At 40.5% G+C, this 16091-nt stretch overlaps 2 protein-coding genes across 3 annotated transcripts in view; one reads left to right on the top strand and one right to left on the bottom strand.

Moving 5' to 3' along the window:
• Nucleotides 1-199: 199 nt before the first annotated feature.
• crtap (cartilage associated protein) lies at nucleotides 200-14266 on the top strand. 2 transcript variants are annotated; one of them, XM_034892031.1, is made up of 9 exons: nucleotides 306-767; nucleotides 1485-1634; nucleotides 2189-2360; nucleotides 3208-3336; nucleotides 3426-3571; nucleotides 3867-3950; nucleotides 4525-4598; nucleotides 6802-6806; nucleotides 14246-14266. In XM_034892031.1, the coding sequence occupies exons 1-8, from the start codon at nucleotides 306-308 to the stop codon at nucleotides 6803-6805; spliced, it is 1221 nt and encodes a 406-aa protein (XP_034747922.1). In that variant the 3' UTR covers nucleotide 6806; nucleotides 14246-14266. The 2 variants fall into 2 exon arrangements, with proteins under 2 accessions (XP_034747921.1, XP_034747922.1); XM_034892030.1 differs by lacking the exons at nucleotides 6802-6806; nucleotides 14246-14266 and having other exon boundaries at nucleotides 200-767; nucleotides 4525-5003.
• susd5 (sushi domain containing 5) overlaps nucleotides 8712-16091 on the bottom strand; it is a 10874-nt gene continuing 3494 nt past the window's right edge. Inside the window, exons 3-5 of the mRNA XM_034892028.1 lie at nucleotides 14302-14411; nucleotides 12414-12602; nucleotides 8712-11345 (exon numbers count right to left, since the gene is read on the bottom strand). Coding sequence (XP_034747919.1) covers nucleotides 9472-11345; nucleotides 12414-12602; nucleotides 14302-14411 — 2173 coding nt within the window. The 3' untranslated portion in view covers nucleotides 8712-9471. The remainder of the gene's footprint in view (nucleotides 11346-12413; nucleotides 12603-14301; nucleotides 14412-16091) is intronic.

The raw sequence follows: 16091 nt of genomic DNA, 5'->3' as shown, positions 1-16091 counted from the left end.
AGCAGTATGGACAAATTTTCTTTGTCAGCCCGGAAATATATTACTAAATGAACTGGTCCCTTATCTAAAAAGTACAGAAATATATACATCAGTTAGGATTTTAAGGTTTAAAATCTGGTTTTTACTTGTTCTGTAAAAGGACAGAACAACAGCAGTGATTTAGTGGGAGGAACAGTCCCTTCAGTCCTGCACCCGGGGGTGGGAAGGCTTTTAGTCCGGATACGTGTTGGAACATGAGGCGGTCCTAAAGACCCCCTTCACCAAACTCGGGAATCATCCCAACCCACCATTTAGCAAAGTTAAAAATGGCACCCTCCACTTCTTCGCAACTTTTCTCTGCGCTTTTAATCGCATTTTTTACCTCCGTGGTGAACTCTCAGTATGAAAAATACAGCTTCAGGAGTTTCCCCAGGCATGAGCTGATGCCTCTGGAGTCCGCTTACAAATACGCACTGGATCAGTACACCGGAGAGAAGTGGAAAGAGTCGGTGGAGTACATGGAGGTGTCTCTGCGGTTGTATCGGCTGCTGCGGGACAGCGAGGCCTTCTGCAACCTCAACTGCAGCTCCGTCAGGCTGGACGACGAGCAGAAGTTTGCGGAGTTCCCAGAGTTGCGGGCGTTCGGTAACGTTATGAAGAGGGCGCAGTGCCTGAAGCGCTGCAAACAGGGGCTGCCCGCTTTTAGGCAGACCATGCCCAGCCGGGACACCATAGATGAGTTTGATAAGAGAGAGCCGTACAGATATCTGCAGTACGCCTACTTCAAAGTAAGCAAACATGTCAATATGTGGGGGTCACCAGGAGGGTCAATGGGCTCCAAACCTTGGTTTCATTATAATAATATATAAGGAGGTGGTGGGTTTTTAGTGCATCCACAGTTTCAATGTTTTACGTCACACACGTTTTTTTTCTCCCTAAAATGCGTTCTGACGTCACATACGTGCCACGGATGCACACTGTTTTGCAGGAGTAGAGGTCTTATACTTTTACCTATGAGTGATTGTGTTTTCTTCCCCTTCCTGTTAAGAAGAAAAAGAAAACACTACTAAAGACACATAAGCATTTTATTTTTACAAGTCACCACCTCTACAAGTAAAGGGAACTAGTTTAGGTTTAGGATTAGGTTATGAATCCCAGTTTATTTAGAGTCTAAGGTTGGATTTACGATTGCATTTAAGCTTAAATAGTAGTGAGGGTTATGGTCAAATTTGAAGATTTAGCATATACGGAAGTGGCACAAATTGAAAGAAAAAACGGAATACCTTAAATGATTTGATTTGACCTGATAAGTGATGAAAAAAACATTAATTTCTAATGGTCCTCAAATTTAGAGTTATGAAGGAATGATGTATTGACTTTTTGCTAGTTATCATGTCTTTAGTCCTTTGTTCCACAGTGTAGTGTTGGCTTTGTAATATTTCCTAATCTGGTCAGAGCACGTAGAAATAGCTGTTTACAATGTTTGTTGGTATTATTTCTCTCAGTCTGACAACCTTGCCAAGGCGGCGTCTGCTGCTCACACCTTCCTGCTGAAACACCCAAATGATGAGATGATGCAGAGGAACATGGCCTACTACAAGAGTCTGCCTGGAGCCGACGAACACCTCAAAGACCTGGAGACCAAATCCTATGAGGTATACACGCAGATACCAACATATCTTTGTGAACATATCTTTGTGGTAGCAGCCTGTGGTGAACCTGTCAAGCTGAGGAAAGCCTAGAACTAAAACATTTTAATTTACTTTGCTGCTGTGCATCAGTGAATATAGTACATGCTTGCATGTAAGTGCTGACGACTCCATTTGCTAGTTGCAGGATTTTTGATTCCAAATACTATTGAGTTGAGCCTTCAGTGGTCCTTGACAGAGCTGTAGTAGCCCCAGCAGGACGTAGAAATAAACATGAACTTGTTACAGTTTACATGTTACAGCTATTACATGAATGCTGCCTAAAATAATATAAAATATAAAAATAACTTGTAATAAAAATCAACATTTATTAAAGAGTCTCTCAAATTGTCCATGTTGTAGCTAACAATAGCGATACACAGAATGTAATGTAATTATACCATGTTATACATATATATCATTTATTTTAATTAGAAAGGAATTTTTTAACTTGTAGAATGCTTTCAATAATGCCATGATGCCCAAAATGAACATGATTTTATATGTGTGTGTTATTGCAGACACTGTTTGTGCGTGCAGTGCGGGCGTACAATGGAGAAAACTTCCGTACTTCAGTGTCAGACATGGAGCTGGCTCTGCGGGACTTCTTCAAGAATTACGACGAATGTCTGGCAGCGTCTGAGGGCCCCAGGGACGTCAAAGACTTTAAAGACTTCTACCCCTCCATAGCCGGTCAGTTCATCTTGCAGTACCTCTGTTCTGACTCTGTTCCTCCCGTGGGGTCCATCTATCACTGCATTTCTCTTTCATTTAATATCCACTTTTGCATCTGTCTTCTTTTTGTTATGTAATTTACCCAACACGCTTCATGTTATGGCTACGTTTAAAGATCCCCTCCATTAAAAAATGTGTATTTTTATGTTCATGTCCCCTAAAGTGTCTTACTTTGACTATGCTGATTTGTATCCGTGCAGAGTTTGTCGGTAGAGAGGTCTTTTCACATTCCTCTCCTCCATGGGGAGGTATCTGTGCATTTCCCTAAAATCTAAAATTCAAACTTACCCAGACAAGCTAGATTTGATACATCACAGTTTCAAAAGCCAATCACTGTCTAATATGCAAAGGACGGAAAAGAAACCGGAAACCTCCGGGGAAGAGTGGACCTGTCATAGAACGAAAACACATCATAGCTGTGTCAGCCACTGCCAGTTACAAGCTAACAAGCTAACAAACAACACAGATGCTCACTAAACTATATCGTTCTAATACGTCTGCTAATAACCAATTTTGGTTCACAACAGAATCTGGTTCTGATTGCCAGGTTCAGACAGGACGCTGAAACTATTGCTGCAAATGGTGTCCTGTCTAAACAGCCCAATTGGATATAACTGGGCGCCTTAAGGAAGCAGGCAGCACTTCTAGGCCAGATCCACAATTTCTCAACAAAGGATAAAGAGTAGAGTAGTGCTTCCAGCCCCTTTTCAGAGTTTTTTTGTATGCATTTTTCTATATTTTAAAATGTGCCTGGAGTAGGACTTTCATATTTTTTATCATATTGTGCTTAATCTTTCCTCTACAGATCACTACATAGAGGTCCTTGACAGGAAAGTGATGTGTGAAAGTGACCTGACACCTGTCGTAGGAGGTTTCGTCGTTGAGAAGTTTGTGGCCACAATGTACCACTACCTGCAGTTTGCCTATTACAAATGTGAGTAGCATGTTGTTTCCTCAGGTTCTACTGTGTTATGAAGGTTCGGGTAGGACGATCCCTGAGTTCTGTAAATGTTGTGTTTTCAGTGAATGACCTGAAGAACGCGGTACCATGTGCAGCCAGCTACGTGCTCTTTGACCCCAACGACGAAGTTATGAATAACAACTTGGCCTATTACCGGTTCCATAAAAACCAGTGGGGGCTGACAGAAGAGGACTTCCTCCCCAGATCAGTGAGACATATTGACTAGACATCTTGTGCACACAGTTGCTTTCCCTAGTTTATCAGATATAGATTAAACAGAGATTTTGTGAGAAAACCAGAGTAGCTGTTTATCCATTTCCAGTCGTCGTGCAGAAGTTGAGCTATTACAGATATGAGAGTGGTATCAATCCTTTGAATTTAAATCTATAATCAGGCAAATAAGCGTATTTCCAGGTTCCCTGGACTAACTGCATGATGTGAAATTAATTTAGCATTTGGCCTTTGCCTTCTTGGTTCACTATGACATCCTGTGTTTGCTACAGGAGGCACTGCGTTACTACAATCAGACCACAATGCAGCTACAGATGTTGGAGTTCTCCAAACAGCGCCTGGTGAGCGACGATGAGGTGCGTGCCTGATTTTAAATATATTTATGTGTTGGTGTATTACAGGATGCTTCAAGCCTGGAGGCTATATTTAGTCAAGGGAAAGGAGCTACAGTTTAACCTTAAAAATAGACCAGAGTAACTCCCATAAAATCAGTTCTGGTTATTCTCCCTCTTTGTCTGATTTATGATAAACCTTATTCTTTAGTATGGTCACAGAACAACATGCAGTGCATTGTGGGCCCTGTGTTTATCAGGCTGCAATAGGGCAGACTGCCATGGGGTGGCAGCATGACATTGGCGTTTCTTAAAGTTATTATGATGCAGCACAAGGACCGCGGCCATCAGGGCCACCTAACATAAACCAGGATTACAGGCTGTATGAGGTAACACCATTCAGTTCTTCACTGTAATCTCTTTAGTAATGCTAGGTATGAGAATTCAGAGAGAACTGTGAGTGGGAGGATTTATGCTAATCTAACCTCCTGAATTGTCTGTTCATTCAATCTGAATTTTATAATTATTTATTTATTTATTTATTTATTGTGTGTGTGTGTGTGTGTGTGTGTGTGTGTGTGTGTGTGTGTGTGTGTAGGGGGAGGTGATGGAGTTTATAGATGAGTTCCTGGACGGTGATGAATTGCCCAAATTGGAAATTCCACCAAAACTGTAATCCACACAAGAAAATACTTCCGGGTTTGTATTTATTGGGTTTTGTGAGAGGCTCTGATTGGTCACTGTGTTTTTACCTCAGATCCACATCCAGAATATTTCCTTTTTTGTGCACTAAAACATCCAGTTTCGTGTTATGGAGACACAACACTAAATGATTTAAAGACAATAATAATAATGGAGAGAGAAATACTTTTGCTTGCTGTTTAAAGGATCCATTCCTCCACTGTGAAACAAGTATGTATGTTGTCTGTCAAAAATGGTCATTTTTTACAATGAAATGATAATAAATAAACATAAACATCGGGTCTTTCAAGTAATAATTCCAATGTTGTTGTAATACTACAGTTGTTGGTTTTATGCAGTGGTAGAATGTAACAGGACATTTCCTTAAGAGCTGTACTTAAGTACAATTCAGACATACTTTTACTTGACTATTTCCATTTTATGCTACTTTATACTTCTATAAATTTGGGAGGTTACTATTGCAAGTTTTACTGTACATTAAACTATGCTACACATCCAATAGCTTTAGTTACTTTGCAGATTCAAGTTATTAATACAAACAATACAGTACATTACCATAATTCAAAAATCATGATGTTTTGTTTTAGTTAAAACTACCCAGCAGTATGTAAGGTAATCAAAATTAGCTCTATCTTTACAAGCTACAACATTAAAGTGATGATCACATTAATGCATCAATAACTATAATCTGGGTGCTCGGGTAGTTCACCTCACCTCCCTCGATCCCCTTTCATGTCTTCAGCTTTCCTATCAAATAAAGGCCTAAAATGACCTCAACAACAATTACTAATAAAACAATATAACATTTCTTTTTCTGAAATGAGCCATTCTATGTGAGTACGTTTACTTTTGGTATTTTAAGTATATTCTATTGCATGCTAATGCTAATGCTTTTGTACTTACTAATAACTTGAATGCAGGAATTTAGATTTCAACAGAGTATTACTTCATTGTGGTATTGCTACTTGTTCTTCCAACACTGGTTTTGGGGGATGTGCCCAGTTGTGAATAAGACACCTTTAGTATTAGGATTAAAATACAATCGGTCAGCAGTTTTTTCATGTTAATTATTCGCTCCATGATGTCAGTGAAGTATGTTTGTCACAATTTCTTGCGCCCCAAGTTCAGTTCTTCAGGGTTTTTCTGTCCAACCACCCATCCAAATCCAAAAGATGGATTTATTATCACATTAGACAATAACAAGCAAATCATCTAAACCGAGTAGCTGAAACGAGGGAATTATTAGTAATTGATTAAAAAAACAATATTTCAGTCTATTGATTTTTGACTGGAGCCCCTATAGAGCGGGGTATCTGCGAGAGTCCTTCAGACTGTGCTGAGCTGAGAGCATTCAGAGAAAACACTGAGTTGTTTAATAATGTTTGAACATTGAGCCTCTGTGCAGTTTGTCACACAGTGATGTTAAAAACCCAAAGGGGAACATTCTCGCTGTATTACTGTATCTCTCTCTCTCTCTGCCTCTGTGTTCTCATTCCTCTCCTGCCTGTATTAACCTGTCTCTTTTATTACCTCTTCTTCTCCTTTGCCAATCTTTTTCTTTCACCTGCCCTCTTTTCTTTAAACATTATTCTTTGTTTGTTATAAACATTTTTTGAGCACATCTTAAAGAAATGGGTGGATAATGGCTGGCAGAAAAGGCTCGGTAAAAAATTAAGATAAAAGGCTGATTGTCAGAAGTCAAGGTCACAAGTCAAAGTCCCTCCTTAATATGGCAAGTCAGTCTCTCTCACACTCGTACACAATGAATGGTTAGAGAGCTACACCATGACCTAAAATAGATATCCAGTTAAAACCACATGTTAAGGAATTTATTGCGACTTAGAGAACACATATATAGCAAACATTTCATCCTGATATCCCACACATCAGGCTGTTTGAGATGAAGAAACCGACAGAAATATAAGCATCATGTGAATAAGTCAGCAATGTAAGTCCTTTGCTTTCTTTCACATTTGTCATGGTTTTGCACTAACTTTAACTCAAGTAATCCCAAACCCAAAATATAATCACATTAATCACAATATTTACCATTGTTAATGATTATGATCAGTCTTTATGGATCTTTTGGCAAGCCTGGTGTGTGATCAGACAGGTCATTGCTGTCATATTGCCAGTACAGTACTTGTATTCAACAAGGTTTATCTAATAGCAGGTGAAGTAAAAGGCAAGCAGTAGAGTATTTAAGTAAATTTGAGATGGTCTGACCCTGTGCAAGACACAAAGAGGTAATGTCTAATGTCAACTGTGCTTGACTGTCTCGGTGAAAAAACATAAGTCAGATTTATTTCCCACACAACAGTAATGCTGCACTTTGTATAGCGAGTTATTACAGTTAGACATTCATATTTACAGAATCATATAGACAACAGATACTTTATTCCCCGTGCCCTCACCACATCAGTGTCAATTCAGTTTCAGGCACAACAATACGGAAATGAAAAACATAAAAAGTTTTTAGCAAATCATAGCTGGTATTCACTTAACTTGTTAAAATTTAACAAATCCTTATTTTATAACTAAATACAGTATGTAACTAAACTAAATAACACCATTAAAAAAAATATAGCTACAAGCTGTCACCTACGTTTGACATTAATTACAAGTGAACCACTTTCTATTTAAATTATTGCCATATAATACATTTTTGTAGTCTTTATACATCACCAGTATTACAAACTCTTAATTAATTCAAACCCACTTACGGCTATTTGAATTTGTTTACATTTGCACCTTTTTATTAGCTTTCTATTTTAACATTTGACCTTTGGCACATTATAGAAACAGCAAGAATGAATTAACCAAAAACATGTAGAGCTACAGTACACTGTAAAATACTGGACAATAGACTAAATGTATTATGAATTTCTAACCCAGCAAAATTTACTCATATGACAAATTGTTTGAATTCTCAAATATTTAAACTGAGAACAGCATGAAATGATAACCAGCTTCAATCTTTTATCAGCATAAACATAGAACATGTGAAGTACAAACCATTGATGTGCTCAAACATATTTAGCATTATATTCATCATTATATAGCTAAATGTAGCCTTACTAACAGTTTATCATGATTTATCATACATTTTAGGGCCTGGGATCCAGCCCTAATTCTTCTCCAACATCTAATATTTAGAAATCTACTTATTTTCATTTAACATCCCACACCGCTGCAACACTTCAAAGTAATACTAACCCTTTAAAGGTCCCATGGCATGAAATTGTGACTTTATGAGTTTTTAACATTGATGCACATCATACATACATACAACATATGCATTCCCCCTGCCTGCCTATGGTCCCCCAGTGGCTATTAATGTTGATAGGTTTGAACTGAGCCCTGGGTATCCTGCTCTGCCTTTGAGAAAATGAAAGCTCAGATGGACCGATCTGGAATCTTGCCCCATATGAGGTCATAAGGGGCAAGGTTACCTCCCCTTTCTCTGTTTTGCCCTCGCAGAGAATATACCCCACCCATGAGAGAGAGACGTCATGGCTTTCAAACGAGCAAAGTGGCAGTTGGTCAAGGCTAATGTTACACCAGCCTCCACCTTGCCCCCCCCCCTCTCCTCCTCAAAAGCTACAGACTCATAAATGGCACATACTAAGGAAAGCTCATTGTGGGACTGGCTCTAGTGGCTGTAAATCTGCACCAAGGCTGAATTTTTTGAAAGAGACTTCAGATATTGTGTCAGGGGACCACTAAGGTCTAGTAAAAGCATCCAAAGAGCACCATGTCATGGAACCTTTAAGTTAAAACTAAAAACATTGGGGGTTGGGACTTTAGTTTGTCACTGTTGCCACACTATTTGATCTCTGAACGCCAGAATGCTGCCAGCAAACACAGTGCTACAGCATGGATCTGACACACACAAACGCACGCACACGCACACGCACACACACACGCGCACACACACACACAGTCTGGATGGACACCCACTCTTTAGCTCCTACCTGCCGACTGCAAAAACCAACAAAGGCAGGAAGATCTTAAAATGTTTCACTCGACATCCTTCTTTCTCACACTGTACTTTTCTCCCATACTGCCCATTTGACCCTTTCATCTGATCTAGCCATCATCATCATCATCGTTCTTTTTTCCTTTCTTGCTGGTTTGGCAGAGGCCTTGTCGTTAATTTGGGACTACCCGCCCAAATCTGCTGCGATGATCTAAAGTGTTCTGAACTGCAGCACTCTTGCCGTGGGGTAACAAGTGGAACACCGTTTTTATCAACACTATACTCATACAAACAGAAAAAGATGGGGAATCGAGAACGATGCAGCTGAATCTACAATAAAGCAGTCAATGAAGTCAACAAAAAGGTAACAGAGAAACTTTACCACAATGTCCAAGAGATTTGGAGTCTCAGTTTGTATATTCAGGCGGGCAGGCATGCCTTCTTGTGGTTTTCCTACATGGTTATTTCCTTATATTCTCCTTTTTTAGTTCCAGGAGTTTAGTCCAGTCCAGACACAGCCCGTGTAAGGACTGTTAGAGCTTTGAAAATATTGGGTAGGTATAACATAGATGGTAAAAATTCAATATAATAGATTTACCATTTAGTTTCACTCAGACTTCACTGTGTTAAGCATCAGTTCTTACTGTTTTACACAATTTTCTGCATCACATAGGTGAGGTTTTGCTCTTCAAAATAGGGCTGTAGCACAATTCATCTGTTCTTACCTATCCAAAATATTCAATAATGCAGTAGTTTCTAGCAAGATGAGGGGCTGTATGTTCCTCTCAAATTCATTTGAATCCTCCTATCCCTCCAAAATGTCTCTGCCCTTTGTCAGTGTCCCTCTTTCCTCATCTGTCGCTCTTACACTTTTTGCTGCATCTCTATCTGTTGGCCCTGTCTGGTCTGGCTATGGCCCTTTCCATTCATCTCGTACACTGAGCTCTTTTGCTGTTGCCGTCGGTAGCACCACACGCCTACAATGACCGCCGCAGCGACTGCACACACCGCCACAATTATGGCTGCCACCATGGGACCTCGGCTGGAGGAGTTCGGAGGACGGGGTGGGCAGTTCTCGCCTGTACAGATCGCCTCCCCCATCTCACCCCTCTTGCCTGTCTCACCGGGCATGTTGTGTACAGTGTGCTCCTCCATCACTCCGTTATTGCCGTCGTGCATGGGTGGAACTGGGCCCTGATTGAGGAAGGGGTGCTTAGTGAGGTCATCCTGCCAGGGGTGGGTGGGAGCTGCCTGTTGTGTGTCATAGTCCAGGGTGTCAGAGTATGAGGGGGAGTCTGAGGGCTGTGAGGGAGCAGTGGTGGGGGTGAAGCCAGGCCACATCTCCTCCACTCCTCCTTGATTTAAGGCAGGCTCTGTGGTGGGAAACTTGGGCACCTTTGATAAGCTGGTGGAAGGGACAGGTCTGTGAATATCCACCTCATTGGGTCTGTCTGTGGTCCCAACAACTGTCCTCCTCACTGTATCCTTTGGTCTTGCCCTTTCTGTTGTGGACTCACCATTTTCTGTTTCCCCTGGAACGACAGGGTAGCCATCCAGCCAGGTGTCGTCTGTGGCAGCCTCTCCTTCTGCAACCGTCTGAGTGACATTTTGATATTTATCAGTTGCTATAGAAAATATAACATGCTGATGACTGTCATCTTCATGGCTATCATGATCATCATAGCTGTCGTGGTCATCGTGTTCATGATCACGATCAGTATAACGGTCGTAATCGTCCTCCTCCGGGTCATAATGCTCCTCATGGTCCTCATGGTCATCGGGGTCTGGATGTTCCTCAGAGCCATCAGGATGTCCGTGATCGTCGGTCACATCGTCATGTTTTTCATAGCTTTTGTGTTCGTCGTAAGTATCGTCATACTCTTGCCTGCCAGGAACAGGATCACGGTCCTCTTCTTGTTCACCCATGTCATAATGGTCATCATGATCGTCATGATTCTGGTGGTGGTCCCGTCTTTCCAGATCATCATGCTGAGATGGAATGTAATGCTTTACATGATCATCAAGGCCATCTTTGTCCTGGTGGCTGTCGTGGTCCTCTTGGTCCTCATGGTGGCTTTCGTCATGGGAATCCAGGTCTTCATGGTTGTTTTCATCGTGATCGTCTCTGTCTTCTGTGTCACGATCATTGTAGCTGTCTCCCTCGCGATCCTGTTTGTCGACATCAACTGGATGGTGCTGGTGGTGGTGCGTTTCTTGGCTGTCATGCTCTTTACTCTCCTCTGATTGGGCGCCTGAGGCTCTATGTGTCTGTGTGACTGGATTGGTGGAGACAGGATGTCCTTCCTCCTGGAAGGCCTCAGAGGGGAACCAGAAAAGGTGCTTCTGCGAGAGAAGAGATACAGGTGCTTCTGTGGCTGCAGATGCATCAGTCCTGACCACCTCCCTCCTCTCCTGCTCCCACCTTGGATGGCCTATGAAGCCCTCTACAACCCGATCTTTGTCTTTTTCTCGTCCTTCTACAGCTCCATTAAATTTTCTCGCGATCACCTCTCCTTCCACTTCATGCTCTCCATGTTGGTCCTGATGCTCCTCCTCTACTTCAACACTAAAGCTCTTCTCTTGCTGCTCCTGTATCATATCACCCTCCGGGGATGCAGCTCCATGCACTTCCTCATACACCTCACCATGAGCCTCCTCTGGTCTCTCGTTGTGGTTTTCTGTCTCTCCATAGGAATCTGTGAATTTGTCCTCGTAGTCTACATGACTTTCAGTCTTATCTGCAAAATCATAACAAGGACACATTTACTTGATGAAGTTCTAACATTCATGATCAGACAACTCAAATAAAAAAATCACATACTTTTGGATTCTAAAAATGTGGAAATAATTTAGCGCAGAGGTTCCGAAACTTTTGGGATAATGACCTCTTAAAGGAATAGTTTGACATCAGCAGTTTCCTCCTGTTTTCAGTCGTTAGGTTAAGCTACACTAACCGGCTGCTGGCTCCAGCAAGAGTAGTATCAATTTGTTCCTTTTAAAGTAAAGCAACTGCTTGTGATCCTTTATCATAGGGGTTCACTTGTCTATTTAAAGGATTTCTAGGGGATTGACTAAGTAAAAGTATGAAAAAAGTTTTTTTGTAAAAAAAGTTATAATAATATAAGTTATAATTAATAAAACAGAACATTTGTTCCCCCATCCTGTACATATTCAAATATATTTGTCTTTTTACTTTATTCTTATTTCATGTATATTGTATGTATGTATATTTTTCCTAGTATTTCATTTATATTTATATTTTATGCTTTGTGACTGATTTTGCTCCTGTAACACAGGAATTTCTCATTTTTCTTGGGATCAATAAACATCTATCTATATATATATCTATTCTATCTATTTTTCCTTTGTTATCTCTTTAACATTGATCAGATTGATCTTGGAACAGTTTAAGAACCACCGCTGTAGCACACGAGCATGACTCAGTCTGTTAGCTAACCATGGACACAGGCCTGGCATTCTGCTTTCATATAGACAACTTTGGCCCTCTTCTTCTATGCTATGAAGTGGGCCACACTATGGCATGTCACACTGAGGTGTCGTAGCAGACAATTTCAACTCACAACTCATCTCTGTTTTCCAAAAAGCCAAGAATCAAGCACCGATCATTTAACAACACTGGGCGCTAGCCAGTAAGAAGGGAGGAGGTTGACCTCAGAGTGGTCTCCTGTCCGTCTCGGTCAAAGCTCAAAGCTTTGAACAGAACGAACAAAAGGGGGGCTTTCTTTTTCTGTCTCCTTCTATTTCTCTCCCACTCTCCAACATAAACAGTTTAAACACCTTGTTACCTTTGACACATATTTCCACTAGTCCATACCACTCTCCACAGCTGTCGCACAGAAGACTAAAGGCAGTGTGTCCACTGGGCATTACATAACCTGGCACACATGTGTACAGCAGCTCATCTCCCATCTCATACCCAGTGTGCCCCTGTAGACGGGCATTTGGAAAGGATGGAGGGTCACCACATGGCACACCTGTCAACAACAAACACAGAGATGCATGTTATGAATGCATGTAATAATGTTTTTGAGTTGTTAAACAAACTATACATCTACAAATTGTAGGAACGTGTGTGTGTGTGTGTGTGTGTGTGTGTGCCATATTTGACGTTGTTTGGATTAGAAATACAGAAAAAGAAGTACACATTGGCTTTTGCCGTTGTAGCCGCTGGCCACTCCTCCGCTCACACTGCACACTGAGTGAGCACAATGCAGGACCGGAGACAGAGGTCGAAGAAAGTAGCGGAGCTTCGGCAGCTAGAATGTGACATACACCTAAGACCCACAAAAATGTGAAAAATAGTACTACTTACAACCTTTGACGCTTTTGCTGTTACTGTATTAAGTTGCTGTGAGCTGGCAGAATATAACATAATCTCAGAGATTATTCTTTCACAGTGTTGTGCAATGTGAGAAAATCTCAGAGCTGAACCGGCCAGACACATCAGTTTTCATCATAATCATCCTGGGTAGTGTTGATTAACTCTACTGCTAATTTACAAGACTACTACTACAACATTACGTCGCCAAAGTACCCCCGCAAATCAAATCCATAGTTCACGGTTAACGGTTAGGTTAACATCGTTAACCGTCAAGCCACTAAACCTGCATGGAAATGAACACCTCTACTGAAGTGTTAAATTCGTTAACGATTATATGACACGAGACAACATTGTCTCTCTCTCTCTCTCTCTCTCTCTCCGCACACACACAAACACACATATACAAACACACACATACAAACACACATGCTGATTAGCTCTCATAACGGGCCAGGTTGGTAGCGCACTGCCATGAGTCCAGAAGGCTTATGTTTGATTACTCCACATTGTCCTTGTGATGTTTTGTGGTTATGTTCTGAATCTGGGCCGTTCTCTGTCAGGTAAATACAGTAGTACAATGTCTTCCTCTGATGGCCTACACTGTAAGTGAGTTGTAGGCTATACAACGGAGTTGCATATTAAGTGGTTTGGGGTCCTTCTGTAAGTAATTTTAGGGTACAATTTGGTTTTGAAGAATTCTACAAGCAGCAATTCCACAGGCCAAGCAATCGCCCGTTCCAAACCGGCACATTTTGAACGGGCTCTGTACTAGTTTAATAGAAATGATGAAACCTCTATTCAGCATTACAATGTGTGGTTAATGAAACATCACTCAATGTTATTATCCAGCTTTACAGCATCACTATCCCATTTGTAAACACAAAAAGATAAGAATGACTCAAGGGACAGGAAGCAATGGGCTTTCTGAAAAACGAGGATGTAATTTTTACAAACAAGACCACTAACAATGCCACTGGGATGAGATGAAGGCTACATATTGTCTCGACTCTGGTCTAATTTTTTATGGTAATTACACGGAGCACTGTTTATTCAATACATAATAACATGTTGACTAGATTAAAACGTGTGAAATTTAGCTACATGTTCCTTCTTTGTTTATGTACATTCATGGATCAACTTATATGGTCACTCACAGAGATATTCATGAAGAGGCAGAAATGAGTAGGAACACAGAAATGGAAAACACACTTCCAGGATGTAGAGTACTGAAAGTCAATATTGGTTTGAATGCAGGAACACAGCTTATTTCTCACCTCAGTAAATATCTCAGGAAAGACACACATCCAAACACACACACACACACACACACACACAAACACGCACACACTGACCTTTGTCTTTGATACAGAAGGCGTCCAGGTGTGCAGCATCCTCTGTAGCATTTTCTGTTCTCACATCCACTGCTTTAAGTGCACTGCCCACAACATTACACACCGTGGTCCTACGATCGACAGATAGATAGATAGATAGATAGATAGATAGATAGATAGATAGATAGATAGATAGATAGATAGATGTTTGTAGAAATTATTATCCACATACACACAAACACGCTCATTAATTACAATGTGACATGTGAGCAAATGGCTTACAGCAAAGCATTCAGGCACCACTAAGGGACTCAAGAATTGAGGGTGGTTCCAACACATTCAAACAAATTCCTTTGGGAACACGTCTTGCACTTGAGTAAATCTACTCAAGTACTGTAGTTAAGTACTTAATGTCCACATTTATTTGATAAGTTTAGTTACTACCTACTTTTTTTAATTTATATTTTACAGGTAAAAAAAACTAGGTAAAATGCATTGTTATTGTTAAACATCTCCTTTAAATAATTCTTATATGCCTAAAAGAGGTTAAATAATCCAGTATTTTACAAACAAGAAAAAAATAAGTGAAAAGTACAAAAACATTTTTTTTTATCTCTCATGAATCATTTCCCGACCCGTCAGATATATCTCGCGACCATTTGGAGGGACCCGACACACAGGTTGGGAACAACAGACTTTATTGCCTTAAAGTAGTTTACAGTGGCTACCATAAGTTTACACATCCATGCTAAAGTTGATTAAAAAGAGGAATAAAAAAACATCTTTTGGAAATTGATCTTAATGCCTTAATTAAAAATTTTGGAAAATCCAACCTTTTAAGGACACTAATTTTCTTTGTGAATGAATAATGTATCGTAAATAAATAATTGTTCTTTCTTAAAATACAGGGGGTATAAGTATACGCACCCGTATGTTAAATTCCCAGAGAGGCAGGCACATTTTTATTATAATAAATATGACGACACATACGGACAAATGTATACAGTACGTGCTGCTCTCTCAGGCACCGCTTGAAATGCTGCTTATTCAAATATTATTACAGCATGATATCAGAGCCGGAACACACATCATGGCTCAGACATGTTGCAGTATCAGTGGTAGCCCGTGGCACAATATTATCACACAGTAGCACATTACGAATAGATGTTCCCATGCAGAAGCTTTAAGTTACAGCCAACTAAAGAACACTCATAACATTAACAACTTAATATAGTATCTATTCCAAAGGGACCAAATGAAAAGTGTGGTCAGTGCACAACGCCTACAACCTACAGCAAAATAAATTCAGAGTTCATAAACATAATTTAAAGTCAGACATATGCCCCTTTTCATTGAATATTACACAGTAATATCACGCATTATTAAATGTAAGAGGTGTGTGTGTGTGTGTGTGTGTGTGTGTGTGTGTGTGAGTGTGTGTGTGTTTGTGGACTAAATGTAGTTAATCAAAGCATCAGTAATTGGAAAGAATTTGACTGGCAGTGCAGTGAGACTGTGAGAAGCGGTGTGAGTCATACTGCAGGCTTGTGCCACGCTAACTTCAGCTTATAAGGACAAAAATCTGAAAGAGAGAAATAGGCAGCATGACAGAAATAACCAAGAAAACACTCAGAGAGAGACAAAACACACAAAGTCTATTTTCACATTAAACTACACTCACCGGCCACTTTATTAGGTACACCTGTCCAACTGCTCGTTAACACTTAATTTCTACAGCCAATCACATGGCGGCAACTCAGTGCATTTAGGCATGTAGACATGGTCAAGAGAATCTCCTGCAGTTCAAACCG

This window comes from Etheostoma cragini, chromosome 14 (genome assembly GCF_013103735.1).
Source record: "Etheostoma cragini isolate CJK2018 chromosome 14, CSU_Ecrag_1.0, whole genome shotgun sequence".
NCBI classification, from domain to species: Eukaryota; Metazoa; Chordata; class Actinopteri; order Perciformes; family Percidae; genus Etheostoma; species Etheostoma cragini.
Note: the sequence above shows the minus strand (reverse complement) of the source record. Positions and strands in the feature narration are given on the sequence as shown.

Bases quoted from the DNA above. Each gene is read 5' to 3' on its own strand.
- crtap (XM_034892031.1), top strand. From the start codon at position 306: ATGGCACCCTCCACTTCTTCGCAACTTTTCTCTGCGCTTTTAATCGCA. The intron at 768-1,484 runs GTAAGCAAACAT...TATTTCTCTCAG, and splicing joins TGCAGTACGCCTACTTCAAA to TCTGACAACCTTGCCAAGGC. The intron at 3,951-4,524 runs GTGCGTGCCTGA...GTGTGTGTGTAG, and splicing joins GCCTGGTGAGCGACGATGAG to GGGGAGGTGATGGAGTTTAT.